The following is a 10,488-nucleotide window of genomic DNA, read 5'->3' on the forward strand; positions in this document are numbered from 1 at the left end:
AAAGGAGTCTTTCCTTTCCACTGCCACCTCATGCTTGCTTAGGAGAAGGGACTGCTCCAATGACAGCAGTGTGCATCATAGACAGACAAAAAAAAAATTCCCAACTATCAATTGTCTTGCAGCTAGAATGCTATGCTATGCTTGCCACTGTGGCCATACAGTTTTACATTAAAGTTCTCACCTGCTTTTCAAACATGCCAAATGTAGACGTAATAACAGCACCCGTAATCTGGTCCTGGTCTAGTATATTGAATTGCAGGTGGTACGTCACACATTTCCATATCCTCCTCCCTGTATTTTGCACTTTCTGGTGATCAGCATATGCGCTGCATATTTTTGCAAAATATTTTGCTGATACAATCTTGTTTGAGTGTTGTTTGTGGACAAGATTTGTGCATGGAAGGTTGCAAGTGTTTTTATATGCGGAAATCTTTTGACCTTTAAACGTAGATCGACTTTTTCATAAGCATTCAAGCATTCAAAGGGTGATATAATTATACATGATGACCGTTCTAGCAAACAAGAAAGTTCTATAAGGCAGTCTCAATCCAAAATCAAAGTCTACGCAATATTTAAACGTTTTTCTCATCTTCAGAGTCCTGTCTTCAGTGGTCAGAATGTTGAGACACACATCAGTTTTATTTATTTATTTCACCACAGATTAACGCATACATTTTGACAAGATGTGTAATCACACTGATCCCTGTAAACATCTAAATACGCTGTGACACCCATGCTCAATGCTGCACAATGGAGCCACTGGCATTGAAGGATATTGTAAATAGGAGGATCAGGAGAGAACGCTTTTCCAGGGATCACCAAGATCCTTTGGTCCACAATAATGACTGGCTTATAAATTGATTGAGCTTTCAAGCAACCATGTGATTTTTCTGCTTCATCCAAGAAAAACACAATTCATCACAACAAATTAAAGGAAGTAAGCAGCACTACACGAAGACCTACATTTGTCAGAAATTGCATGTGACAGTCATCTAAATACACAAAGAAATATAAATCACAAATGTATTTTCCACATTTTTAAAATGTTATTTGCATAAATGTGAATATTTAGAGAAACTGAAATCACCTTTTGCAAATTACATCCATGCAAAGACTTTCAGTTAAACTGGTCTAACTGCACTAAGTATGCTGAAGGAGCTGTGTCTGTCACCATCACTGCTTATAGTCAAACAAGAGGCACGCTTCAGATCAAACCCACTATGAGAAACATCATGACTACGACCAACATAATAAGAAGTGAATCTGTTTCATTTGATCTGAAGAATGTAGAGGGCGGAGGTGTGTTTGCTTTTGTTGCTTATTTTTTTTTGTGTTTTATTTTTGGCTTGTTTCTAAGGCAGTGCAGGAGATTGTTTCTTTTCATATACTGATTTAGGGTGCATAGTGTCTGATGTCACAGGCTGGCGTAGATGGAGGATGGGGGCATTACATAATAGGAGGAAAGTGGCTACCTGAAAACCTGAAAGAAGCGTAACACAACAAATATAGACATTGGGAGCAATTGTTTTTATTAAAAATAGACACACATTAGAACATAAGGTCTGCATTGAACATCTACATTAAGATTTTTAAATGTTATGTTGTGCAACTTTGTAATTAGACCTTTAAAATGGAATTTTGCTATTTCCTTCACCTTACAAATCCCCAGATGTTATTTTGAAAACTGCTTGAAAAATGCAATGATTCCCAAGCTTTATAATATCATGTGTTACTTTAAGAAAAAACGAAGGCCAACCGGTTACCAGACATTAGTTGTAAAGATACACCAGACTTCATGTTGTTGATCCAGATGACAAAGATTGCCTGGGTGCAATCCACTTTAAGAGAAAAAACAGATTGATGGTCGAAGACTTTCTGGAAAAAGTTAAAGTGTTAACCACTTTGCCACTGCACACAGCATTGACAGAAAATGTAAAAGAATAATTAAAAACAATCTCTTGATGTCTTCAATAACAGATTAAAGGATTATACAGTGGAAAAAAAAGAAATCTTGTTTCTAAAACAGTTCTGACAAATGATGAAGTGAGCTATAACATGAAACTAAAAACAAGATTTGTTTACCTCCCACACCAATAATGGCACATTTGCTGTGTTTTGGTTGTAAAACTATTTACATAGACTGTTATCCACATGTTGAACAAACAAAATGACAATACTTTATACTTTACAACCTCAAATTTCACCGTCAGACTGTAGTTCCTTTGTACTGCATTACTTTTTTACATAGGAGTTTGTTGTTTTGCTTTACACTGAAGATTTTGAAATGTCCCATTACCAGCTATCTCAGAGTTTTACATATTTTGCAAAATAGAACATGTTGTAATCTAAAACTGCAGTGTCAGAAACCAAACTTTTATACAGTATTAGGTATATTAGGTACATTGGATTGTGATGTCTTTTCCCTGTGTCACATTTATTTCAGGCTGAATGTCATATGCAGTGTGCGCATTCGTGACAATTGAAATATTATTAGTATTAACACTCATGTTGTGATGATGGTATGTGTGCAGTAATTACATAGAAGAAACTTTACATTTGGTAGCAAAATGAACATTGGCACATACCGGACGCTGTTGTAGCAGACAGAGACAAAAGTGAAATAAGGATTGGATTCTCCAAATAATACACATAGTTGGACTTCAGTACAAAATAAACTTTATTTATTTTATTTATTGCATTTTTGCAGATCTATTAACCACTGCAGGCCAGTCTTGAACAACTAAAGAGCTGGATGTGGCCTACATGTTGTAAAATGCCCACATCAAGTTTTATTTCGAGTGTACCTATTGGCTCTCCAGATTTAGGTTGCTCTTTTGAACTAATTTTAAAATCCCGAACAGTCGCAACATCTCAACAGAACAAAAGAGATTGTAAGAAACCGCCCCAGTAAAATTTTATCCCAAAAATTATTTTACATCAACATGTGACAAATGTTTTAACAAGTAATTTGCCATGTTGTTTTCATCATCTTGTACCATTGGCAAACCTTGTTACTATTTAGTTTGTCATTCCATCAATTTTGTCTGTATCATTTGATAAAAACGTGATGCGCTCCACAACTGGATAATCAAAGACTAAAGGCTTCACAATAACAACCCTAGGACTGTATTTGAAAAACACAGTCCTGTTTCGAGAAACAGGCAAAGGGCTTGCATCGTATTCCAGTTGTGTTGTGTTTGCATGCCTGATGTTAGCTGATGATGTGTATAAATTGGAGTCTGTTGTATCTGCGCTTCCATACTCAGCTGCTGTGGATTTTACTGTAGCCTTCTCCATATTTGTAGTCCCGTTAACCTGAGGGGAAGTACTTGAATGAGCTTCTTCTGTTGTGGAATGGGATGAGCTCTGTGCTGGGACTGAAGCTGAAGTGCTTCTTGATGTGCTAACTGGGACCAATGAGACACTTTGAGGTTGTTGCGAACTGGAAGATTCTAAACTTTGCAGTGTGGATGAGTACTGATCCGCTGTCCAGGCTGCTGCAGAAGCACAAGAAAGAAAGACATTAGTTTGATTTGGATCTGTTGGTATGACTGTGGTAGTAATTTGGTCATGGGTGGAAATGTTTGCGACCAACATACCTGATGCAGTCTCTGGTTCCTCCTCAGGGGTAATTGTGTGTGCAGCTGTTTGTGTCGTTTCTTGAAGAGATGTAACTAAAGATGCTGTGGTGTGTGGTGTGGTGTTCACTGTAGTTCCCATATATCCCGTTGTTCGTCCTGCCTCTTGTTTCCCTGTAGTCTTCTCTAGAACTTGTGTTGGTGACTGGTTTGATAATCCAATGCTTTGTGTTGAAGCTATGGGTGATATCTGTCCGGTTGTTAATGAGGTGTCATAATTTGTGTTTGTCACTGCATGTGCTGTGATTGTCGAAGTCCTCGACGAAGCTGTTGTTGCTGAACTCACGGTTTGCTTTGTAGTTGTGGGTTGTTTTCCTGTAATTGCTGCTGTCGTTGTAGTCTGTGATTTGGTTGTTGCGGATGATGTTGCTTTATCCTGAGTGTTTGATTTAGTTGTTGCAGGTGTTATGCTTGATTTTTTAGCTGACATATAGGTTGACCCAGAGTCTCCGCTTCCTTGAGTTGTTGTAGATCCAACAGGTTGCTTTGCAGTTGTGATAGACATTTGATTGATGGTCGTTGGTGGAGTATAATTTGTTTGCGTGCCATTGTGCTCTGTTTGTCTCCTGTCAAATGTAGACAGGGATATTGATTTACTTTTTGTGTTTTCTTGAACTGTTATTGATCCAATAATTGGAGGTTGTTGTGTTTTTGGAATCTCTGATTTGTTCGTTGCAGGTGATGCATCTTTAGTTTGATCCTCTGATTCATTTGTTTCACCTGTCTTTTGAGACGATGTTTGCAATGAAGTTGATTTATTTCTGTTATGATCAGACACTGATTCACTGTATGTAGATACCACCGTCTGTTTGAAAGCAGTTGATGATCCTGTTTCTGCAGCTGCAGTCTGTGTCTCAGTTGTTACATGTAAAGGGTTTTGCGCTGAGGTGCTTTGTGTTGATGATATTTTGTCTGATTTCTTTGATGTTGGTATTTCAGCTTCTGTTCCTGTTGTGGATCTTGTTGTAAGGGGTGGAGGTGAAGATGTTAACTGTACAGTACCTTCTGTTTTAGATGTAACAGATGTAGACGATGTTGTCATCAATCCTATTGCCTTTACATTCACCATTGAAGTAGATGTCTGATTTGTAATAGATGCTTGATTTGCAGTTGTTGACGGATTTGATTCTGTTATTGTCACAATTCTCCGTGTGGTCACAGTTTGTCTTGTTGATGCAGTCAGTGAACCTCTGTCTTTGTTTGCTTCAGTGATTGTTGATCCCACAGTTTGTTTTGCAGTTGAGGGTTGTGTTGTTGATGCTTCTGATGTTGATGATTTTCTTGTTATAAACAATGACATTTTCTGTTGATTTTCTGATCTAGTTGTTGAGGATGCTTCTGTTGTTTCTTCTGCTAAGGTTTTTGTTTCATACTGAGTGTCAGCTTTAGTTGTTTCAGGTGTTATGCTTGTTTCTTTTTCTGGTGTTTGATTTTTGGTTGCTACATTTTGTGTACTTTGTCTTGAAAATGTTGGCAATTTTGTATTTTCTGTCTCTTCTTGGGTATTTGCTACCACAGAGCTGGTTAGTCTTCTTGATACAGATAGAGTCGATACTGTAGACTTTCCATTTGCACCAGTTGTAGAAGTTGCAGACGAAGCTGAAGTCGTTACTGAATTTGAGTTAGCATGTTTATTAGACTCTGCTGTTTGGGTTGTGAGTCTGGATGACACAGAGTCCAATCTGCTGTCTGTGTTTCCGTTAGTTGTTGTAGTTCCAGCAGTTTGCTGTGTTGTCAGTGGCGCTGATGTTGTTGGCTTCGCTGACTTGGTCACTGCAGATGATGATGTTTCCTGTGAATCCACTGATGGAGTTCTCAAGGTTGAAATTTGCGTTGATATTTGTTGCTGTCCATAAACAGTGTTTATTGTTTGTGTTTGTGTAACCACTAATCCACCCTTAGTTGACCCCTTCGTTTCTTTTGAAGTGGTGAATGATTCAATTTTTGCTGGTGTTTTGGTCATTTGCTCATCTGTGGTCTGTGCCTCTCCTTTTACATTTAAAGTAATTTTTTCTGAGGTGTTTTGTAACTGTGCCTTTTCTACTGAATTTGTTGTTGGTTTTATTGTCTTAGATGGAGTTAAAGATGTTGCTTTTACAGATGTTCTTGCAGTCAAAGTTAGAGAGGTAGGAGATATTGCTGAGGATCCTGTTGCCATGGATTCCATGGATTCACCTCCATTCTGACCAGACACTAATCCACCATGTGTCAACATGGACTCCATTATATTTGTAGTCTCATGATCTGTGGTAGACTTTGGAGTTGCATTTGTAGATGGACTAGATAGTGTTTGTGTTGCAGCTAGCAGTGTTGTCCCAGGCCCTACAGTTTGCTTTGTTAACATAGGCACTGATCCACCATATGTTGTTACTTGACCTGTTGCTGATCCAGTGGCATGCTTTGTAGCTGTTGGCTGGTGTGTTGTTAATGCTATTGATGTTGACTCCATTTCTTGCAGAGTCTCAAATTCTGTTGTTTTGGTTATTTCTGCAGCTCTAGTTTGAGATGTTGGTGTCAAATTTAATGTAATTGGCTCTGGAGTTTTTAATGACGTTCCTTTGTCTGTTTTAGTTGTTGTTTGAGTAGCATTTGATAATTTGGTGAATTGTCTTGTAACAGATGTAGAGGATATTACTGACAGTGAAGTGGTTCCTGTTTCAGGTGACATAGACACCAGTCCACTGACATCTTTTTCTCGAACTGTTGTTGTTGTTGTTGTTTGTTTGGCAATTGTTGCCTTTGACATCACCATTTGTGTAGATGTATCTGTTTTTGTGGTGGATGCTTGAGTTTCATTTTTAGATACACTAGATGTTTCCGTTTGAACATCTGCTGCCATTTGTGTGTTAAGTCTTGTTGACATGAGAATTGATTCACTTTTTGCGTTTGGTTGAACTGTTGTTGATCCAATTGCTTTGTGTTGTTCTGTTGGAAAAGCTGCTGATGTTGTCGATGAACCTGAATTGTCTGCTGCAGACGGTGAAGGTCTATCCTGAGTTTTTAATTTCAGTGTTGAACTTTGCAGAGACTCATTTACAGTTTGACTGCTTTCATTTTGATCAGCCATTGTTTGTTTTGCAACAGTGAGCCTTTCAGTTATGTATGACAAGTCTATTGTTGCAGATATGTTGAGTATTTTTGATGCTGCAGGTTGTGTGCTCTGTGTTGAGAGTCTTGCTGACACAGAGATTGATCCAGATTCTGTGCTTGTTTGAGTTACAGATCCAGCAGGTTGCTTTGCAGTTGTGGTCGATACTTTCTTGATGATTGTTGGTGATCTAGAATCTGTTTGTGTTGCAATGGGCGCCATTTCCACAGTCTTAGTAGTTTGTTTTCTGTCGATTGTGGAGAAAGAATCTGATCCACTGTTTGTGTTTTCTTGAATTCTTGATCCAGTAATTAGAGGTTGTGGTGTTGTTGTGGGCTCATTCTGTGATTGTGTTGTTTTATCTGTGTTTTGAGTTAATGTTTGCAATAACTCTGATACACTTCTATTATGATCAGACACTGATTCACTGTATGTTGATGACACAGTCTGTTTGAAAGCAGTTGATGATCCTGTTTCTGCAGCTGCAGTCTGTGTCTCAGTTGTTACATGTAAAGGGTTTTGCGCTGAGGTGCTTTGTGTTGATGATATTTTGTCTGATTTCTTTGATGTTGGTATTTCAGCTTCTGTTCCTGTTGTGGATCTTGTTGTAAGGGGTGGAGGTGAAGATGTTAACTGTACAGTTCCTTCTGTTTTAGATGTAACAGATGTAGACGATGTTCTCATCAATCCTGTTGCCCTTACATTCATCATTGAAGTAGATGTCTGATTTGTAATAGATGCTTGATTTGCAGTTGTTGACGGATTTGATTCTGTTATTGTCACAATTCTCAGTGTGGTCACAGACTCTATAGTTTGTCTTGTTGATGCAGTCAGTGAACCTCTGTCTTTGTTTGCTTCAGTCATTGTTGATCCCACAGTTTGTTTTGCAGTTGAGGATTGTGTTGTTGATGCTTCTGATGTTGATGATTTTCTTGTTGTAAACGATGACATTTTCTGTTGATTTTCTGATCTAGTTGTTGAGGATGCTTCTGTTGTTTCTTCTGCTAAGGTTTTTGTTGTTGCTACATTTGATATACTTTGTAATTTTGATGTTTCTTCATCCTGTTTGGTAGCTGTTAATGAAACAGTGCTTACTGTGGATCTTGTTACATATGGAGAGGATTGTGTTGACTGAACGGGTTTGTTCATTGTGGAAGTTAAAGATGGAGGTGATGTTTGGGTTGAGGCTGTTGACATGGACTCCACCATCTGCATAGATGTTTTACTGACTGTCGCCATTGGACTAGATTGTGTTTGTTTTGTAGTTGGATTAATTTCCACTGATTGAGCAGTTTGTGTACTCAGCCTTGTTGATGCAAAGAATGATTTATTGTCAGTTGTTCTGCTATTTGTTGTTGATGGATTAGTCTGCATGGTAGTTGTGGGTTGTTGTGTTGTAAATGATCCTTGTGGAGTCACACTTTGAGGTGAGATCAAGCTTATTGTTGTGAACTTCATAAACAGTGTAGCTGTGTTATCTTTGGTGGATGTCTGAGTTCTTGCCGCCATAGATTTTGTTTGCCCTGTAGATCCAACAATTTCCAGAGGCCCTGCAGTTTGGGTTGTGAGTCTGGTTGACACAGACGCCGATTCACGGTCTGTTTTTCCTTGAATTGTTACGGATCCAACGGTTTGTTTTGCAGTTGTGGATTGTGTAGAAAATTTTGCTGATGCTGTTGTATTTTCTTGTTTTGTTGTTGTCGATGTTGCAGTTTTATTCTGACTCTCTGGTTGTATTGCTTCAGTCAAAGTTTGTGTTGCATTTAGCGGTGATGAAGAAAGCAAATCAGTTCCTGAAACAGTTGATATTTTTGTTGTTGATGATGCTTTAATATTATTTGCAGCTGGTGTTTGTGTGGTTACATCTGAAGTATTCTGTTCTGAGGTGTTTTTTAATTTTGTTGTTTCATTGCCTTGCTTGTTTGTTGTTGGTTCTACAATATCTGTTGTGGATGGTGTTGTAATAGATTGAGGTAAAGATAATCCTTTTACAGACGTTTCTTTTGTAGAAATTACAGAAGGAGGTGATATTGTACTGAATGATGTTGTGGACTTTGCTGTCAGTGTAGATGTATAATCCATCATAGAGGCTGCAGTTTCTTTTGAAGTTTTGGGAAGTTGTGTTGTTAGTGATTCAGAGGTTGTTGAAGTCTCCAAACCTTGGGCAGCTGTTTCACTTGCTTCTGCAACTGCAGTTTGTGTTTCAGTGGTTACATTTACAGTAATTTGTTCTGACGTGTTTTGAAAAAGTGTTGTGAAAGATCTTACATTATTCTTCATTGATGTTTGTAATTCACTGCGTGTTGCTTGTGTTACAGGTGGACGGGAAGATGTTGACTTTCTGGTTGTTCCTGTTGCAGAAGTTTCTAATAAGGGTGACAAAGGTGTTGTCATGTCCTCCATAATTTGTGTCTGTGTATAATGCGCAGTAGATGTTTCAGTTTTTAGTGCACGTAAAGTAGCTGGTTCTGTAGACTCAATTTGCGTCTCCGTTGTAGACATATCTGGTTTTGTGGTTCCTGCAGAGCTTTGTGTTGAGGCTGAGTCAGTCTTTAAAGAGTCAGTGCTTTGATTCTGACTTGGTTCAGAATCAAGTCTGTTGATTGAAGTTGGTTCTGTTGTGCCTGGAACTACAGTGAAGTTTGTTGGAGCTTTATAGTCAGATGATGCCTCAGATGATGGTTTTTGCCCTGATTGTGTATTTCGTGTCACCACTGTGTTTATTGTTGTTAAAAGTGTAGTACTCTTTGTTGCATCAGATTCTTTTCTGTCTGTGTGTGACTGGGTAGACATTTTGGTTGGTTTCATGTTGGTTTGTATGTTTCCAGGCATGTCTGTTAAAGTAGTTAAAAGCTCGTTTATCTGTGATTCCAAGAATCCTTGTGTGGGCGTCCTTACTGACGTCTCACTTTGTGCTAATGGTGAAGAAATGCCGGTGGGTATGTTGCCACCTTTGATGCCTGAAGTCTGCAGAGCATTCGATGGCGTCGTTCCAGAAATGTTTTCAGTCTCAGCTGGTGCGGGAGTCTGACGTGAAAATGATGAGTTCCCCTCAGAAAATGTAGAGGCTGGTTGGCTTGTTTCTGAATCAGATGATTGAGTGGTTTTGCAACATTCTTGGGCATTTCTCTTGGGTGTAGAAAGCATGATGCTTTCTCCATCTGAAGCGTTGTTACTGATGATTTTCCCTGATGACACTGTTGTTTTTCCAACATAAAATTGTGTTGTGTTTCCGATAGTGCTGTTTGTTGGTGTACTAATATTTAATTGTGTAGGTTCGGTTTGTAGACTCACTCTGTGAGTTATGCAGACAGCTGTGCAAGATGGAAAGAATATATATGAGTGTAGTCAGGTAATATAAACATTTATCTAAATATTAACTATTATTTTAAGCAATATGAGGCTGATATGTGAAAGATGGGACAAAGCTCTGTTTTGTGTGTATGCAAAAGTCTGTGATGAAAATGAAAACACATGATGTGAGTAATATTACATTTCATCCTTACAGAATAAGGTAAAAGTTCATAGCTAGACATACAATGACACCAAATCTTGTATAATTAATGCCTGATTATGTTTGTTGTCTGCTCTTCCATCACACATATCCAATATCCCTGGCTACTGAAAGTTATATCTTAGAGAAAGTTAAAAACAAAACAAACCAAAAAAAAAAAAACATCTTCTTTCTCTTGATGGTCAACTGTTTTACAGATTTTTATCTACCGTAATAGCTCTTTGGGAATCACCTTGTTGGTGTTAAGC

The 10,488-nt window shown here is 38.3% G+C and overlaps 1 protein-coding gene across 1 annotated transcript; it reads right to left on the reverse strand.

Annotated features, from left to right (window-relative positions):
* Window positions 1–1,524: 1,524 nt before the first annotated feature.
* LOC111610865 (mucin-22-like) lies at window positions 1,525–9,149 on the reverse strand. The gene is made up of 2 exons (XM_023345899.1): window positions 3,600–9,149; window positions 1,525–3,497 (listed from the first exon to the last, which is right to left on the reverse strand). The coding sequence occupies exons 1-2, from the start codon at window positions 9,127–9,129 to the stop codon at window positions 3,019–3,021; spliced, it is 6,009 nt and encodes a 2,002-aa protein (XP_023201667.1). The 5' UTR covers window positions 9,130–9,149; the 3' UTR covers window positions 1,525–3,018.
* Between the last annotated feature and the right edge of the window lie 1,339 nt (window positions 9,150–10,488).

This window comes from Xiphophorus maculatus, chromosome 14, assembly GCF_002775205.1.
Source record: "Xiphophorus maculatus strain JP 163 A chromosome 14, X_maculatus-5.0-male, whole genome shotgun sequence".
Taxonomy (NCBI): Eukaryota; Metazoa; Chordata; class Actinopteri; order Cyprinodontiformes; family Poeciliidae; genus Xiphophorus; species Xiphophorus maculatus.

Bases quoted from the DNA above. Each gene is read 5' to 3' on its own strand.
- LOC111610865 (XM_023345899.1), bottom strand. From the start codon at position 9,129: ATGGAGGACATGACAACACCTTTGTCACCCTTATTAGAAACTTCTGCA. The intron at 3,498-3,599 runs GTATGTTGGTCG...GTGCTTCTGCAG, and splicing joins GGAACCAGAGACTGCATCAG to CAGCCTGGACAGCGGATCAG.